Source organism: Trichosurus vulpecula, chromosome 3 (assembly GCF_011100635.1).
Source record: "Trichosurus vulpecula isolate mTriVul1 chromosome 3, mTriVul1.pri, whole genome shotgun sequence".
In the NCBI taxonomy this organism is placed as follows: Eukaryota; Metazoa; Chordata; class Mammalia; order Diprotodontia; family Phalangeridae; genus Trichosurus; species Trichosurus vulpecula.
This window is the reverse complement of record NC_050575.1, coordinates 110,653,093-110,673,202: the sequence shown is the minus strand read 5'-3', so window position 1 is coordinate 110,673,202 and position 20,110 is coordinate 110,653,093. Positions and strand designations below refer to the sequence as shown.

General features: G+C 37.8%; 1 protein-coding gene across 1 annotated transcript in view; it reads right to left on the bottom strand.

The window, feature by feature from the left end:
• The window catches only part of CTNNBL1 (catenin beta like 1), a gene marked incomplete in the record, with an annotated part of 170,142 nt that overhangs the window by 43,133 nt on the left and 106,899 nt on the right, over positions 1 to 20,110 (bottom strand). The window contains 3 exon segments of the mRNA XM_036749174.1: positions 5,484 to 5,632; positions 6,695 to 6,753; positions 6,996 to 7,068. Coding sequence (XP_036605069.1) covers positions 5,484 to 5,632; positions 6,695 to 6,753; positions 6,996 to 7,068 — 281 coding nt within the window.

Sequence of the window (20,110 nt, the reverse complement as noted above, 5' to 3'; positions counted from 1 at the left end):
AGGCTTAGGCAGAAGGACAACGAACTTGAGGTTAGAGAGAATTCTGAAATCCAATGGCGGTAGATCCTCAGGAGGCAGAGCCTCAGAAGGCAGATATACAGTCTATCACCGTACCCATCCTTGAAGCCTTTCCAGCTTAGTAGGACCTGCCAGAGCTTCAATTCAACAAACATTTATTAAGCTGTTACTGGATACAAGAATGACGTTTTAAGAAGATACAAAGCTTAGATAAGATAGTTATTACTCTCAGGGAGCTTAAAGTCTAGTAGAAGAATAACATAAATAAATATTTAACTAAATACACAATAATCCATGTTAAGTTAATTAGACAGCTTTAAATCAAAATGGTAGGTGAGGCCGGACTGGGAAGACTTTAACTGAGGAGGGAGAATCAGGGAAAATTCCATGGAGAAAGTAATATTTGAAGTTGGCTTTTAAGGATTCAACTTCAACAAACAAAAAGTTGGAGGGAGGGTATGGTTTAGAGAGAATGTCTAGTATTTTGCATTTGCTTGGGATAGTCTTCAAGAATCCAAGGTAACTTCAATGACAGCATGGAGGATAGCTACAAGACCAGCCTGCCTGAGTGCAAAAAGGTTCTTTTATAGAAGAATAATCACTAGCCACCAAATGATTATATTTTTTAGCCCATAGTAACTATGGAACATCTCCTGAGATATAAGGGATGTAGATCTACACTGATGATGAGGGCACCCAATACTGATTAAATCACAGATCCATGAAGTATTTTTGAAATACAATTAGAAAGATCCTAGCATGGTAAACGGGATTTTCTGCTTTAATGACTGTCTTTCAGGAATGACTGCCAAATCATCTTCATTTCTGGTATTAGTTTACACACCTTCCCTAAACAAAAAGACTATTGGGATTCTGAAAGATTATATATTAACTTTCATATTCTGCCTGCCACACCCTACATACCCCCGAAGTGCCTAGCTCAGTGCTGAGCACATGCTATATATTAAAAAGACTGGCTAAACAAACAAATCTCTTTTTAAACTCCAAAGCCCTTTTAAAAACTGATGACCCCGAAGAGTAAGAAAAAAAAATATCCTATTATTGAAAACATTTGTATATTAAGAACACAAGACTTCTCACAAAACCCCGTGCACGGCAGCATTTTAACAAGCAATGTTTGTCTAACATTCTGCAAGTTGTAAAGCACTTTGCTTACATTATTTTCCCACTTGATCCTTACAACAGCCTTCTGAGGTTGATGCAGATACTGGTTTTACAGGTGAACAGTTGCTCAGTGTCCATGACTCACCCCCGGTCTGTACTTGGCTTTTAAATGCCAAAGGTGACTTTGGACCTGACTCCAAATCCAGCACACTCTCTACCACACCATGCTGACCCTGGAAGTAACTTCACCTTCCAGTCTACAAGAGCAAAATTATTATATAGCCCACCACCAGCTCCCTTATGAGTTGCTCTTCAGAGTTTTTCATATACCTACTTATTTCAGGAAATATTCAGTATGTCTGATTTTGTGAGGGGCCCCCAGCTTCACTTGGCCTTAGTTTTCCTGTATATAAAATAGGAAACTGATTTGGATGATGACCAAGGTCCCTTTCCAACTTCTGCTGTAAATTGTTTTCCTGAAAATAACACTTTCAACCTACAATACAATTAGTATAAAAGGTGTTATTTGCAAGTAATTTGATCCTACAACAGTGTGAGAACCGATTCATTAGGTGCTAAAACTAAAATCTGCACCTCTCTAATGCACTTATCTACCTATGTATGCCATCTTATTCCTCAATTAAATTTTAAGCTCCATAAAGGCATGGATTGTGCCATTATGATCTCATAAATCTTTCTAGATCTAAATGTGATCATATATATGTTCTATGATGTTTTCTCTTTTTCTTTCTTTTTTTAAAAACAGTTTTATTTTTAAATGTAACTTTCTTGAAAATGCCTCAGGGAACTAGTACCAAAATTTAAAAAGCAATGAGAACAGATAAACCAGAATAATTTCACAATTTTAAAATATGTTAAAATATAGTCTTCCAAGATCTCATTTATTGATGGCTTTTGGTTTTACCTCATAGTCATTTCTAAGTATACCAACTGCCCACTCCTGTGATAAGCCTTCCCTTGTAACAAAGAAAAACAGTTCAGATAAACCAAACCTACAACAATCACATCTGACAGCATATGTGGTACTGCAACCCAAGGTCTTCCCACCTCTCCAGTGAAAAGGAAGGCGATGCATTTCTATATCTGTTCTTGGAAGCTGAGACTGATCATTATAGTTAGAAAATATTCGGCTTTCTTTCGCTGAGACAACCATGCCTTCAGGGTCAGGCAAAAAAAAAAAAAACCAGATTGGTTGTTTGTTTTGTTTTTACTAGGCAGGGAAAAATGACAAAGAGAAGGCCTCCAGTGCCCTAGACTTCACATTTGGTAATAGTCAACAATAGTAGAGTTTTCCTAATGGTGTAAAAAGAAAAATTCCAACATAGTAGTCCTGGTAGAAACAACAAAAGGATTGGCAGGGGGGTAGGGAGGAGTGGAAAGGGAAAAGGTGGGGAGAAAGGGAGGTAGAAAGGGGGCAGGAGGGATGATTATATACCAAGTACTATGTTAAGCACTTTACAAATAATATCTCATTTGATCCTTATAACTACTCTGAAAGGTAGGTATTCCCATAATCTCCATTTTAAAGTTGAGAAAACTGAGGCAAACAGAGGTTTAAGTGACTTGCCCAGGATCATATAGCTAGTAAATATCTAAGTCCTACCTTAAACTCAGGTCTTCCTGTTTCCAGGCCCAGTACTCTATCAACTGCCCCACTAGCTGCCTCAACAGCTCAAACTGCAGCAAGATCTGACATCACTGACAAAATTTAATGGCCAGGCAATTGAATCCTACACAAGTTATTACTATAATAAGTCAAACTAAGGGAAAGGCAATGTTCCTTACAGTCAAGTCACTTGCTACCAACACAGAAGAAACTGGAATTTGCAAATGTGAAGGCAAAATAATTTCTGGATGCCAGGGCCCATTTAAATCACCTCTTCCTTTATAACACATAGTATCCTAGAACTTTCTGAAATGTGTGGTGGGCAGTGGGGTATAGTGCAGTGTGTCCTACATTTAAGGACAACTTGGATTCAGCTCCTTGATCTGCCACTTATTAGCAATGTGACTCGGAGGCAAGTCAATTTACCTCTCCAGGCCTCAGTTTCCTAATCCTTAAAATTATGCAGTTGGATTCAGCTCTAGGTTCTCTGAAAACAATTTAATGGCTCTCTCCAGTCAGGCATGGTATAGTTATTTTTTAAAAATCCTTCCCAATTTAACTTTCCATTTCAGATGCTCCAGAAGAAAAACAACCAAGACCACAAGAGAGGAAAAAGGAAATGCTGAGTCAGGCAATTCAGCTAATTAGGATTTCAAGACAAACACAGCATCAACTTTTGCATTTAAAATTAAAAAGTTCAAAGATCTTTGAGAAGTGGAAGTCCTTCATCCTTTTGATTTGGAGCTCTGTTTTATAATTATCTTTAAGGAATCTCAACGTTCCTGTTTGAATAATCTCTGTTTCTGGTTATTTATTCAGCTTCCCACTGGTACACATTACGACACCATATGCTACAGGAATGCATCATTTCATATTTGCACACAACAGTTGGAAGACAGTGGCAACTTAGCACATTATAGACAATATGGAAAGGTCCCCAAAGAATGCAGTTTTAAGGTTAGAAAGTATCTTTTTAATTTATTTTGTGTGGTCACTTCAACAAAATGAAGGCAATTAGAGTGCTAACAAGGATAAACAATCCAGAAGCTTTAGGAGAATATTATCAGAAAAAGAATCAACCAAACAGTGGAGTCCCTGGAATCACATTTTATCTACTTGCTTTTGATATTACTTCATCAGTGTGGGTACTCTTTCCAACAAGCATAAATCACAACCTCTCTATTCTTTCCCATCCTGTATGTCCCTTGTCCATGATCTACTAAAAAGCTGCCAATGTCCCTAATGGCAACCCATTTTATCCAAATATCTTCTTTTTTTCAAAAAAAAGCCTCTTCCCACAATAAGCTTAACTACTTGGCCATGGGACCATACCTGGCCCACTTTGGACAATTATGCTTCATAAGAGAGATTTTAGCAATGTTTTCCTTTAAAGAAGACCTCCAGGTTAAAGTCACAGCAGGGCGTATTGTGTGACTCAATATGAAGAACTAACAATTACTGCTATCCAACAATTGGAAGGTGCAGTGGCACACTGGGAAGGGCACTAGAAAGAGTCCTACATTTAAGTCTTGGCACTCTCTTACTCACTGTTTGATTTTGGGTAAGTAGCTTCCCCTCTTTTGTTCTCAGTTTTTTTTTATCTGGAAAATAAGGTGTTTGGGAAAAATGAACTCTAATACCTATCCACAGGTTCTGTGAATCACTGGAATTATGAGAATCATGACAGTAAAAGTGATAAACTAGAAGTAAGAGGACCACTGTCAAGGACTCTTATATAGGGGATTCCTGATTAGATGTAGTCCTAGAGAAGATGATCAATGTGGCCCCTTTAACTCTGAAGTCAGACAATCTTCTAAAATTGAGTTAGATGTAATGATAGTAGTACTGGTGGCAACAGCAGCAGCAGCTAACATTTACATAGTGCTTTAAGGTTTGCAAAGTACTTTACAAATAGTATCTCCTTTGATCCTCACAATAGCCCTGGGAGGTAGGTGCTATTATTATCCCCATTTCATAAATGAGGAAATGGAGGCAAAGTGGTTACGTGATTTGCCTAGGGTCACAGAAGTAGAAAGTGTCTGAGGCTGGATGTGAACTCAGGTCTTCCCAATTCCAGGTCCAATACTCTATCTACTGTGACACCTAGCTGCTGGGGGGGGGGGGGGGGGGGGAGAAGAGGCATCTTCAGTTATCCTGATCTGTATCTTGCCACTGGACCCAGATGGCTCTAGAGGGGAAAGTGAGGCCGCTGACTTTGCACAGACCTCCCTCGCTCAAATCCAATTCAATCGCAAGTCATGCCATCACCTTCCTGATGTCCTGCTCCTCTTTGAGAACATGGGACAAGCAACAACAACAGCTGCCTGGCATAATATGTTATTAGTGGCAAAAATTACAAATGTAGGTGGGAACACTATAAGAAAAACGTGGTCTAACTTTAAAGAAGCAGATCAATCATTGGGATTTCCAAACACTGTGTATTCAAGAACAGAAAAACATCAAGTACCACCAGGGCTAACAGAGGTTTAATGAGAATAAGACGTAATGGCGGGTGACAAGAAGCTTTTACAAGAAGTTCAACTACCACAATGGGGTGTGGGGAAAGACGTGAAAGGAGGAAGAAGTACTTTAACTCGTTACAAGGTCAAGCAGCTCACAGGGTAAAAAAGCCCTTAGTCACAGTGTTTGGGTGTTCACATTGATAGGATGGTGGGGGAGTCAGGAAAGACGCAAGCCAGGTCAGCCAACGCACCTGAGCATGAGATTCATCAGCTGGAGACCTTCTCCCTTCAAGAAACGCTCACGATTGGAACTAAGCATTAAACAGGAGCAGAGTGAATCAAACAAGTTTTCCATCATTTCCTGCTCTTCTGCTGTGCCAGGATTGTGCCGTTTAAATACCTGCAATTCCAAAAAGCAGTAAAGACTTCATGCTCATAAAGAGAATTTCTTCCAATAAATAACCATGAAAGCTTCTTTAAGGTAGTCTCACATGCATGGCTCCACAGTCTGACCATCTGAATCTACCACCTGCTCTTAACTTTCCATTTTAGAGAAACTGATCCTTATTCTGTTTTGCCCACTGGTTAGAAATAACCAGGGAAAACTATTCAATAATGTATGAACATCCGTACGATCTACTACAGATAAATCTAATCTGAAAGGAATATGACTAAGCACCTTCCAAAACTGTGAAATTTATGGATAATTTAGCAGTTCCCTACTCAGAACGCAGCCGAGTCACTTATGTTGCCAGCACCAAAAATGGAGCTGTATGCAAACTCCCCAATAACGACAATATCTCATCCAAAAGATCTTTTTCAGTTCTGTTTTCAGTAGCTCAGATGAGACTTGCCAGAATAAATCTTGCCAGTATTTGGGAACTACTAGTTCTGAGGCTGTCAGAGTACCAATGTTTCAACTGTCTTTCTTTTTCTTGCCTAACTGTTTAGAGGTGGCAATCGTCAACATATCATACCATTCTCCAAATACCATTCTTTCCCTATATCCCAAACCAGTCCATTTCGAGAAGTTTAAAATCCACTCCTCTCTCACCAGAAAAGAACTTTTAAGTACCTTGCATCAATGGAATCCATCCTGGTGAGAAAGAAGGTTTGGAAATACGAAAATCAGATCTACAGCAAATAAAGACAATGTGGCACCTTAGCCATATCTTCTGGGAGCTAAGACACACCTCTTTTTTGTGCATAAGCTGCCTAGCATATAATAATCGAAACAAAATACAAGGAAGCAAGTATGGCTTAGAGAGCAAATGGCTCAGAGGTAGAGGCAAACCATGCGCCTCCAATGGGACTGCAGCAAACAACCTCTGGCCTGCCAACACATCTCCAAACCTGCTTAGATCACACATCATAAATCTTCTGCCACTATTTCCGGCCCCACCTCCCATTTAAACTAGGCTGTGTATCTCAATGGCAGGCAGGAAGCACGAGAATTACTCACAGATAACTGCTGAAGAAGCACATCGATTCCATCCAGTTCCCCAAGCAATTCCCTGTTGTCTAAAAAGAAAAAAAAAATAATGGGAGAAAAAAATGAAGCTAACTGTCAGATTTTACAGCCACCTAACACTGATACATCAGCAAACAAAATCAATACAGCCTGACAGGGTACAAAGCTGCAGAGAGAGCAAGAGAAAAAGCAAAAGGGACACCAAAGACAGGCGAACACAGTCATGATCTGAAACAAGCCTTGCTCCTAACCTAACAGTATCAACATGGTGGGGGGTGGGATGACACCTTACCATCATTATCTTGGAGCAGAATGGCTAGCACCTCACTGCAGTAGAGCTTGTTGGCATCAAAAGGCATTTTTGCCTGTTAGGAAATATGGGAAATGAGAAAATCATAACTGGGATATCAAGGCAACAGAATAAGTTTTTACATAACTGCCAAAATCAATGCTTGGAATAAGAAAAGGAAGTGATATCTAAAGGGCTGAAGAAATGGCCACCATTGCATTACCTTTAACCATGCATCCAATGCTAAATAATCAATCCAAGAAGGATGAAGACACTAACATTCCAGAATAGGGTTCTGGTGGTCATGGGGTAGGCATTAGGGACAGGGGGAAAGAGAATGGCACTTAATAGGCCAGAATGAAGATGACATCAGCCACTAAAAGGCAGTGAGGCCATGGCTCACATATGATTCCTTTCTTAGCAGCCTGGAGCTCTTTAAGATTCCTAATGTCCATGTGACTTCAGTGCTTAAAAAGCTCAGCACTTTCATTAGTATAGGTGCTCCCTCCTTCATACCTTAGCAAGTGATCTCAATGAACTATGAAGACCAAAAAAAAAAAAATAGTCACCTGACAGCCAACATTCTTGGGATGAGTTTCTCTGCATTCAGCTAAGCTAGACTTCTTGGACAAGAGACACACAGCCTACTAGGCCTATTGAAGCCCTTTCGCTTACCCTCAGAAACACAGAATCACTCCCAAACAACAATAAATTGGAATGGCACGGTAGTAGAGGAATGCCTATATTAGCATACAACATACAGTCTATATTGTAAGCAAATTAAAAGTTTTTATTCATTCATTTATTCATTCATTCTACTGGGCATTTAAGAATTAGATCTACATGACCCTTATCATATAACAATACCACTCCTCTGGGGCAACCAGAAAAGTATTCATTCTTACAGATCAGGAGGGACTAGGGAAAGAATGAACCAAAACAATGATTTTGATTAGCTCAGCAATCAATAAGAATTTACTAATCACTATGTGGCAGGCACTATGCTAGATGCCGGGGATACAAAGACAAATAAATGAAATCATCCCTCCACTCAAGGAGTTTACATTCTACTGGGATAGAAAACATATACATATATAAATATATTCAGAATGAATACATGCAAAATAAAAATGGCTGAACAAATAGTGATATATGAATGTGATAGAACACTATTTAGCTGTAAGAAATAAGGAAACAGATGATTTCAAAGAGACATGCAAAGATTTGTATGAACCGATAAAGAACAAACTAAGCAGAACTAGAAAAACAATTTATACTCTATTATATTATGAATACCAAAATATGTTCATTATAAAAATAAAATTGTTTTATAAACCAATGAAGAATGAAGAAGGCAGAACAAGGAAAATAATTTATAAAACAAAAACACTAAAAATAAACAATTATGAAAGCTGTAAGAACTTTAATTAATGAAATGAACACCCACGATTTCAGAGGACCGATGATGAAATGTGCTATTCATCTCCTGACAGAGAGGTGATGGACTCAGATGCAGAGTCAGACATATATTTTTAATAAGGGACCAAGAAAGAAACATCTATTTTTTTAATGGGGTGGTGAGGTGGGATGGAGAAAAAGTAAGACTTCTGTTAATAAAGAAATAAACTTTAATAAAAAATACAAAATAAATACAAGATAGTGAGGGAGGGCAATAGCAGCTGTGGTCGGGGGAGTATCAGTAAAGCATTAGAGGTATCTGAGGGTGTCTTGAAGGTAACTATGAAGTGGAGGTGGGGAGGGAATGTATTTCAGCTATGAGAAACAGCTAATGCATGGGAGATGGAATGCCAAATGTGAAGAACAAAGAGAAGACCAGTTTAGCTTAAATGTTGAGAGAAAGATGGGGGTTTAATGATAGGCTGGAAGCAAGTCTAAAAGGGCTTTAAAGGTCTGAGTTAGTAACTGGGAAGTTAGTGGTACCTTCTACAGTAAGTAGAAGTTAAAAAGAAGAGAAGGGTTGAGAGGAAAAGATAAGTTCTGTTTTAGACATGTTGATTTTAAGAAACCTATAGGATATCCAGTTTAAGATGTCTAATAGGCAGTTAAGGCTGAGCAAGTAGATCTAAGAATAATCTGCATAGTGGTGATAACTGAAACCATAGGAGCTCAAGAGATCACTAAATGAAATAGTATAGAGGACCCAAAACAGAACATTGTGAAGCATCCAGTTAGTGAGCATGACTAGGATATAGATCCAGCAAAGGAGAATGAGTAGTGGTCAGACAGGTAAGAGCAAAACAAAGAGCAACAATGTGACCTAGGGAGACAAGAGTATCAAAGCGTAGGAGGAGATCAACGATATCAAAAGCTGCAGAGGTCAAAAAGGAAAAGGACTGAAAAAAGACCGTAGCAATTTAAGAATATTGAAGAGAGCAATTTTGTTTAAATTATTAGTTTGGAAGCCAGACTGCAAAAAATAAAGAAGAGAGTGAATGGAGTGGAAACACATATTGTAGACAGCTTTCTCAAGTTCGGTCACAAGAGGAAGTACAGGGTACATGATTATATATATGATTATATGGATATATGTATATGATTATATCTAAGTATATGATTATAGCTAAGAGGGATAGGTGGATGAGGGGTTTTCAAGGACAGAGGAGACAACGTGGTAGATAAGAGGGAAGTAGCCAGTAGAGCATGAGAGATCAAAGATAAGTGAGAGAGTGCAGATAACAGAGGAGGGAATCCGTTGGAGAAGATGGGATGCAATGGGATTATGTGTATAGGTAGAAGGACTTGCCTTGGCAAGAAGAGCCACCTCTTCACATGAAATGAGGTAAAGGAGACAGGGGAGACTTAAAGAAGGGTAAAAAGGTCAGGAAAAGTCACTGTGATGAGAAGGATAGTGAATTAAATAGGGAGGTATAAAAGGTGTAAAAAGATTGCCTTGCTGCAGTGAGGACCCAGTTGAGATTATGTCATTTACATGAGTAATACCCAGTCAGCACAATTTTGTGATTTTTCTCCAGCTTCATTAGATAGCAAATGAGGAACAAAGGCAGAGAGTAATACAAAGCAGAGGGCTGGAAAGGCAAGATCTTTGAAAGACTGAACTAGCTGAGGTGCCAAGATAGAGAAGAGAGTGTAGCCAGTACCGAATTAATGACCTGGGAAAGAACTGAGGGGTGGAGAGATTGGAGGTTGTAGTGAAGAGGAAGAACAGGGTTGGAAGGTGAAAGGCAGAGGGAGAGGTGAACTAAAAATAGATCATTATCAGATAAAGGAATTACAGAGATCATGAACATGATTGTGGAACACTTAAGGTAATGGCAAGATCAAGAGTATGACCATCTCTGAGTATGAATGTGGTAGGGTGGAGGAGTAGGTCATGAGAAATGAGCAAGCTGAGAAACGGGAAGTTAGATATATGAGGGAGAATCAATACCTATATTGAAGATCGCTAGTATTAGCAGAGGAGAAAAACACTGTGGGCCAAGCACTGAACTCACTGCAGAAGAAAGGAAAGTCCTGGAGGTCTATGAAAAGTTACCAGGATCCTGACTGATAAATATGAATTGAATGAATCTCAAAGGAGGTGAGGATACTGAAAAATGGTTGTAAAAGGAGAGCCTAGAAGTGGCAAAGAGGAACAAAGAGTAATCCAACACCACTACCAGACCAGTGAGTTGGGGGGAAGGAGGAAGAACAGCATGTGGCTGTGGAGGGAGTCTGGGAGAGGGCAAGGTAGGCCCTGTGAAGTTGTAGGTGATCAGAGAAGGTAAGAAACTGAAGATCAGAAGGGGGAGAAGATGACTGAGAGAATTCAAAAGTTGGTACTCTCTCCTATGAAGAAACACAGAAAAGGTAGAAAAAAATAGCCAACAAAGTTTAAGGCTCAACTTCAGGTCAAGTATGAAAGTTTATTAGACCATAAAGCTATGCTACAAATTAGTTAACAAGTTAGCTATGCTGAAAGAAAAGCATTTAAATTAGTTTGATGAGTTTCACTAAAAATACTTATAAAGGACAAAATGATTCCTTTTGGGGAAAAAATATTTTAATGCTCAGAATTTAATTTGAAAATCTAAACCTATCACCTCCTAAAATATAATCTTCCTTAAAAAGAAACAGCAAGAAATATGCAAAAATGTGTTAATATTTTAAAAGCCAAATTGCTACCCACAATTCTTTTCCTGCAGCATATATATTCACCCAAAGAGTTTGAATAAGGACATCTGCTGCAAAGATTCATCTACTTTGAAATCACTTCAATCTATACTGTTATCATTCTATCAAGAACTAAACAGCTCACTATTATAAAAAACAACAAACCCTTGATAAAGTTGAAGAACTGAGTAAGCTTCACCAGAAACTATCAACAGATAATTTCTGTTACCCATGGTCCTTTAAATGGCCATCTCTGGGATGGGACATGGCAGCTAATCTGAAGTAATTTTGATTCCTCCCCTTTCCAGTTTTCAAAAGGAAAACTAATTTATATAGCTGAAAATGGTGAGGGAAATGATCACCTGAGGGCTAATTCTACAAGTTTGTTCAGTCGTTTTTCAGTCATGTCCAACTCTTCATGACCCCATGTGGGTTTCCTTGGCAAAGATACTGATTGTCCTTTTCCAACTCATTTTATAGATGAGAAAACTGAGGCAAACAAGATTAAATGACCTGCCCAGGGTCACACAGCTAGCAAGTGTCTTAAGACCAGATTTGAACTCAGGTCTTCCTGACTCCAGACCCAGCACTCTATAAACTTAATGCTGTTTAAAACATAAGGTTTAATACCTGATTTTATATTAAGGAGAAATGTTCCATCCTTGCACCTACCCTACCAAAAATCCCACATCCTATCCCTCTTTAGTATTCTTGGCATACTTCCTATATCAAGTACAAGTGTACCCCACTGAGTTTTCAGTAGGCTGACCAGGAGTGACCCAGCTTAAAAAGATCTATAAAACCGAATGCTGACGTGGACTGACTACAAGGTGAGCACATAACTTTGCACCAGGAAATTTTCAAAAAGCTAAATTTGATTTGAGATATGCCTTCAAGAGAACCTGATTTCTAACAAAAAGCTGAAACTTATAAAAACCGAACTACTCATAATTTCCTGAACACATACCATGTCATGAATTCTTACCCTCTTAACTTCCGGATCACTGTTTGTTCCCTATTCTTGAAATACTCTCCCCAGTATGTCAACCTATTGAAATATCACTCACATTTTTGGGCCCAACCCAAATTCTACATCCGTCAAGAAGCCTTCCCTTATTCCCCAAGCCAGAAATTATCTCACCTTCCAATCAACTCTATAATACTTTGTAGCTCGTAAATATATTCTACCCATATTAAAATTATGTGCACACATTTAATTTCCCCAACTATATCATAAAATTCTTGAAAGAAAGGGCTATCTACTTATGAGGGAGTTTGATATTGTGGAATGAGGGTTAACTTGGGAGAGACATGTTTGAAGCTGTACATGAATCTGGGCAAACCACTACCTCTTCAACAGATACACAGATAAGCCAAGTGCTCTAGGGAATCTTAAGAAGGAGAACCCTTTCATGGGGAGGGGGAAGGGTAAGGTGGGAAGTAGAATGAGGGAAGGCTATCCAAAGAAGTGGTACTTAAGCTGAGCCTTAAAGAAAGGAAATTATTCTGAAAAGGCAGATAAGGAAGGAGTATATTCCAGGGCCTTTGGCACAAATGCACTGAAGGGAGGATAATACGAAAAGTTACAGAAACAACTTGAGGTTTAGTTTGGCTAAAATACAGAGTACATATATATAGCCTAAATCAGATTGCATACTCTCTCAGAGAGGGGGGAGGGGAGGAAGACTTAGAACTCAAAATCTTATAAACGTGAATGTTGAAAACTAAAAATAAACAAATATTTTTTAAAAATCCAAAAACAAAAGATAAAAAAATAGATGAAGGAGAGTAATGTGAAATAAAGCTATAAGATAGGCTACAGCAAGATTGTAAAGCATCTTGGGTGTCAAGCTAAGGAATTTGGATTCGCTTTACAAGCAACAGGGAGCCACTGACGATTTTTGAGTAGGAGAGGGAAAATTATTCTGCCACTTCTCTAGTAGACTGAAGGCAGAAAAACTAGTTAATTAGGAGATTAGTCCTGAGGAGAGACAATGACAGTCTTAAAAAAAGGTGATAATGATTAAGAAGAGATGGATAAGAGGGATGTGGGGGTAGAATCCAAAAGACTCAGCAAGTGATTATATACGAAAGGTGAATAAAAGAAAAGAGTCTAATAGATTTAGATTCTCAGTTACTCTGAGGATGTCAGTGCATCAAAAGAAATAGGGAAACAGAACAAAATAGAGTTTGTGGAGAAGATGATCAATTCAGTTTTGCACATGTAGTGTTTGATGTGCTAGGAAAAAATTCTGGTGGAGATGTCTAGCAGACACTTGGAGATGCAAGGCTGCTTCTTATCAATGTGGTCCTCGGGGAATATGCTTAGTATTGGAATCTCTGGGCCAAAGAGTACACTTTATTTGCCAAATTCCATATTGCTTTCCAATGTACTGATTCACAGTTTCACCAATAATATACTAGTGTGCCCATCTTCCCACAATCCGTCCAACACTGACATCTTATCTTTTGCTATCTTAGCCAAATTTCAGGTTATGAGTTTTGACTTGCCTTTTTCTCTTACTGCTAGTGATATGTAACATTTCTTTCATATGGTTATTAATAGTTTGTATTCATTTGAGAACTATTTGTTCATATCGTTTGGAGAATGATTTATCTATTAGGAAATGGCTTTTGAATGGATAGAGAGATAGATAGATAGATATTTCATTGCCCACCAAACGACGTGACCCAGAAACTTCTTCATCCTGAAAGATCACTTCAGCCCTGATACTCATACCTTGAAGAGCCCTCTCTTCCTCTGTGGCGTGTGTTCTGTTTGGAGGGCTTCTCCAAAAAATCTCCATTCAAAGAAGGAACCCAGGCCAGCCATCTCTTCATTTCTTAACAGGCTGCACTCCTCTGGATTCTCAAAGATTTTTTTCCCCTATTCTATCATTTCCCTTTTTATCCTAGGTACATTAATTTTGTTTCTATGAAAGCTTTTCAGGTTTCATGTAATCAAAGTTACCTACTTTGTCTTTGTTAAGTGCTGCTATCCATTGTTTGGTTAAGAATACAATTTTTATCCATACCTATGAGAGATATATTATCTGACTCTCTTCTAATTATTTTTAATTAATAATCTCTAAACACTAGACAGGCCAGAACTAAACAATACCTTAAGGGTCAAATCTGTGTAAAATTAAACCAGTGATTTTTTTTCTTACATCAAAGAAAATAGGATGAAAATGTTTATTTAAAAGCAAAATTAGAATAATACTTTTGCATCAATTGAGGTGACTCATTCTTTCAGTGTTAATATTAAAGTCACTTATCCATTTAGAATGTACTGTGGAATACCGTGAATGGTCTAATTTCTGTCAGATTGCTGTTCCATTTTCCTCAAAGTCACACTTAAAACAATATTGCTGTTATAGTATACAACGTTCCCTTGGTTCTCCTTTTGTTCTTCATTATTTCATGCAAGTCTTTCAATGTTTTTCGAAGATCATTAAGTTCATCGTTTCTTATAGCATAGTGTAATTCCGTCATAATCGTATACCACAACTTGTTCAGCCATTCCAATTTTCCCAGTAGTTTTTAGCAAATAGGGAGTTTTCCCTAAGTAATTTATGCTTTCTGGTTTATCAAACAGTATGTAGTTGAGTTCCACTGTCTCTGATTTTCCCTTATCTAGTCTGTTCCAATAATCTACCTCTCTATTTTTTAAACTAACATCAGATGTTTTTGATGACTTCTGTTTTATAGTACAGTTTGAGATCTCAAAATGCTTGCCCCCTTTGTCCCGACCCCTTTTCATTATTTCCCTAGATGTTTTAGAATTTTTATTTTTCTAAATGAATTTTGATATTATTTTACCAAGTTCTGCAAAGTATCCTTTTGATAAGTTAATTGCTATTGCATTAAAATATAAATTAACTTTGACAGTATTGTCATTTTTATTATGTTGGCATGACCCAGCCATGAACACTGAATTTTCTCAGCTATTTAAATTATTCTTTATTTCTCTAAAGAGCACTTTGTAACTGAATCCAAATAAGTATTTTCTGTGTTTTCCAGATATTTTGATCCCCAGATACTGCATTTTATAGTTATCTGGAATGAGATTTCCCTTTCTATTATAGCCGCTTGGTTTTTGTTATTATAATAAAGACATGTTGTTCATTTTTCAGGATTTTATAACTGAAACTTTGCTGAAGTTATTTTCTCAATTAGCATCTTTGCTGATTACCTAAGATTTTCTAAGTAAACCATATCATCAGTAAAAAGATGTAGTTTAATCTCTTCTTTTTTTATTTTTATTTATTTTTCTTCTCTTATTTCTACTGATAGCATTTCCAGAACTATATGAAATAACAGTGGACAGAATGAGAATTCTTACTTTAATCCAGTATTGGGAAAGGTTCTAATTTATCTCCATTGCATGCCTGTCCTCCTCCATTAAATCCCTACCCCACTTTATCATACCACTGATTATGCTGAGTCAAACCTCAGCCTTGGATCACTTCCACCATTTGTTGCCTTCTTGCCTACATATGTGCTGCTGAATGAAGATGGAGAAAATCATAGAGTTGTTCTGACTGGGCTCACTACAAATTTATGTTTCATAACTTCAATAGATCCTCACTGCTGCTGGGCAATCCTACTCTACCTCCCTTATCAACTCATTATCCCACTCTCCAAAGTGGCTCTCCTAAAACTTTTCATCTCATCTCAAACCTCTAATGGCTCACCCTCCCCACACTCTCTCAGCTGAGAACTTTGCCTCATATTTTACAGAAAGAAACTAAGGCCATTCACATGAATTCCCTTCCCCCCGCCCTTTCTCATCTACTATCACTCAGGTACCTTCTTTTTATTATCTCCTCCTTTACCCCATCTTCCATGATGAAGTAACTTTACTCCTCACCAAGGCTAACCTCTCTAGTTATTCAAGTGATCCCATTCCATCCTATCTCCTCCAACATATTGTCCCCATCTATCATCTCCTCCCTTTCATTTATTTTCAATTTCTCCCTCTCACATGGCTCATTTCCTACTGCCTAGAAACATGCCCATTTCTCTTCCATCCTGAAAAAAAACCTCACTTAATCTTTCCATCCCTGCCAATTATTGTCCTGCATCTCTTCTGCCTTTTGTAGCTAATTGTTTGAAAAGGCCATCTACAATAGAAGCCTCCGCTTTTTCTCTTCTCACTCTCTTCTTTACCTTCTACATAATTTGGCTTCCGACCCTATCATTCCACCAAAACTACTCTCTCCAAAGTTACTATTGATCTCTTTTACTTGCCAAATTAATGACCTTTTCTCAATCTTCATTCTCCTTAATCTTTCTGCAGCCTTTGATACTACCCCTCCTCCTTAAAATTCTTCTCTCTAGGTTTTCAGAATACCACCCCCTCTCTTGGTTATCCTCCTATCTGAACACTTCTACTCTGTCTCTTTTCCTTGATCCTCCTCCAGATCATGCCCTCTAACCATAGGTGTTCCTTCAGGTTCTATCCTGGGCCTTCTTCACTTCTCGTTTTATATTACTTCCCTTGCTGATCCCATAAGCTCTCGTGGATTGAATTACCATTTCTATGTTGTTGATTCTCAAATCTACCTTTCCTGACACAATCTCTCTGCTGACCTCCAATCTTGCATCTCCAACTGCCTTTCTCATATCTCAAACTGGATGTCCAATAGACATCTTAAACTCAATATATCCAAAGCAGAACTCATTATCTTTCCACCTAAACCCTACCCCCTCCTCCTGCTGCTGTTGTTCAGTCATTTCAGTTATGTCTGACTCTTCATGACCCACTTGGGGTTTTCTTGACAAAGATATTGGAGTGGTTTGCCATTTCCTTCTTCAGCTCATTTGACAGATGAAGAAACTGAGGCAAAACAGGGTTGAGTGACTTGCTCAGGGTCACAAAGCTAGTTAACTGTCTGAAGCCAGATTTGAACTCAGGAAAATGAGTCTTTCTGACTCCAAGCCTGTCACTCTAACCACTGTGACACCTAGCTGCCATCCCTATAAGAGGGCAATAATCATCCTCTCAGTCCCTCAGGTTCACAACCTAGGAATCATCCTGGCTTCCTCTCTATGTCTCACACACACAGCATCCTCTCCCCCACTCCAAGTTACTGCCAAGGCCTACTGATTTCACCTCTCCAAAATCTCTTGAATACATCCCCTTCTCTCTTCTGACACTGCCACCACTCTAGTTCAGGCCTTTATCACCTCACACCTGGATTACAATAGCCTGCAGGTGAGTCTGCCTGCCTCAAATATCTTCTCCCCATACACCAATCTATCCTCCATTCAGCTACTAAAGTGATTTTCCTAAAATGCAGATCTGATCATGTCACATATACCCTTACTCCTTCACCTCCATTCAACAAACTACAGTGGCTTCCTATTGCCTCCAGGAGCAAATACAAAAGGCTCTCTTTGTCATTCAAAACCCTTTATAACCTAGTCCCTTCCTACCTTTCCAGGCTTCTTACACCTTACTTCCCAACATTTCTTTGATTCTGTGACACTGGTCTCCTACCTGATGCAGGAACAAGACACTCTAGCTCTCAGCTCCTGGCATTCTCTCTGTATCCATGCCGGGTTCTGACCACTTACCTCCCTGGCTTCCCTCAAGCTGCAACTAAAATTCCTTTTTCTACAGGAAGCCTTTCCCAACCCATCTTAATTCCAGTGCCTTCCTCTGTTAACTAATTCCTATTTATCCTGTAGATAATTTGCTTTGTATATATTTGTTTGCATGTTGTTTCCCTAATTAGACTGAGCTCCCTGATGGCAGGAATTGTCTTTTGCCTCTTTCTGTATCTTCAGTGCTTAGCACAGTGCCTGGCATATGTAGACAATAAATGTTTACTGACTGACTGATTTTATGAAATTTAAAAAATGAACTTCTATAGCTATACATTTTAGGGTTCATTCATTCACTCATTTCTTTTCTTTTCTTGGCATGAATATACTGTGGTTATGTGGTTTTGGATGCTTTCGTTTTTAATATCATTGTGTTGATTGTTTTCCTGATGCTGAAATACTTGTGCATGGCTGGCAAAAATCCAACATGGTCACAATGAATGATTTCTTGGATAAACTGCTGAAGTCTGTTTGACAGAATTTTATTTCAAAAATTTTAATATAGTTCTCCTTCTGTGCTTTATCCTTGTCTAGTTTAGGTATCAGAACTATATTTGTTGCGTAAAGGGATTCTGGCAGGGTATTTTCTCAATTTCTGAGAATAATTTGTGTAGCTCGGGTACTAATTGCTCTTTAGAAGTTTAACAGAAATCTCCTGTAATTTTATTAGGATGAAGAGTTTTTTCTTTGGTAGTTCCTTTATAGTTAGTTCTTTTTTCTTTTCTGAAATTGGGTTATTTATGATATCTAATCAGTCTTCTATTAGTTTGGATATTTTATATTTTTGAAGGTATTCCTCTATTTCTTTTGTGTTCCCAATTTTGTTAGCATAGAACTATGCATAATAGGTTCTGATAAACCTTTTTTTTTGTTGTTTTGTTTTGCTGTGATTTCATCTTGTTCATTTGATATTCTGTTAATTTCCTGCCCTCTTTTCAGAAAGACTGTCATTTCTAAGAACCAGATTTTAGTTTTATTAATCATTTCTATGTTGGGTAGGGTTTTTGCAGGGAGAGGGTTTCCACTTATCTATTTCTGCTCCAATTTTTAATATCTCCTATTTTGTGCTTTTTAAAGGTTTGCTTATTGGCTTTCAAATTTTTTATACATATTCAATTCATTAATCTTCTCTTTTTCTATTTTGTTAATGTATGTTTATAGCGATATAATTTTTCCCTTGAAGACTGCTTTAGCTGCATCCCGGAACTTCTGGTATGTTGTTTCATAATAATAGCTAACAATACCTAATATTTATAAAGGGTTTACTATGTGCCAGGCACAGTGCTAAGTGCTTTACAATTATTATCTCATTTGATCTCCACCACAACCCTGGGTGGTAGGTGCTAATTATTAATCCCGGTTTTATAGATGAGGAAACTGAGGCATAGAGAGATTAAGTGACTTGCCCAGGGTCACAAAGCTACTAAGTGTCTCAGGAAGACTCAAGTCTTCCTGACTCCAGGCCCAGTGCTCTATCCATTGTGCCTTTCTTTCACCTAATTGCTCCTATAATTTGTTCTTTGACCCCACTCATTATTTAGGATATACTTTTAAGGATCCATTTAGGTCTCTGTATTTTGTTTGTGCTCCCTAACCTGAGTACTATTTTTATTGCATTAGAGTCTGTAAAGGACAAATTTACTATTTCTGCCTTTTTACATTTGTTTGCAATATCTCTGTATCCTAATGTATGATTAATTTTGTAAAAGTTCCAAGTGTGGTTCAAAATTACACATAATATTATTTAGATGTCATAAGTGCTTCAATTCTAATGTTTCCAGCAATTTGTTCAGTTCTATAGTTTCCCTATTGCTTATCTGTTTATTTATATTTATCCAAAACTGAAAGAGAGAAAGAAAGAGAGAGAGAGAGACTGACTGACTGATTTTCTGCCACCGTATTAATGTCTTCTTGTGTTCATTTTTGCTTTCGTGAAATTTTTTTCTTTGGGTCCTTTCAGCAAATTGTAATTTTCTTGTTTATCCTTTTTGTGTTGTAAAAATCTGTTTTTTGTTTTGTCTGTTAATATGATTGCAACTCCATTTTAGATTCACTTAATGCAAAGTAATTTTTTCCAGTTCCTCATTCTTATTCTATTTATAGCTTTCTTTTTTTAAATGTATTTCTTGTAAGCAACAGCTTGTAGGGTTTTTTTCCTTATCCAATCTGTCACTCTTTTTCATTTTATTTGATTGTTTAAACCATTCACATTTAAAGTTAAGAGAGTTAGTTCTATATTTTCTCCCATTTGTCTCTAATTTTTCTCCTCTCTTTCTCTGTAAAGATAGTACTATGGCTCTTAAGTTATTTTGGCTTAATCTACTTTAAGGCAACCCTATTCCCATTGACTCTCTTTTCATCTTCAAATCACTTCT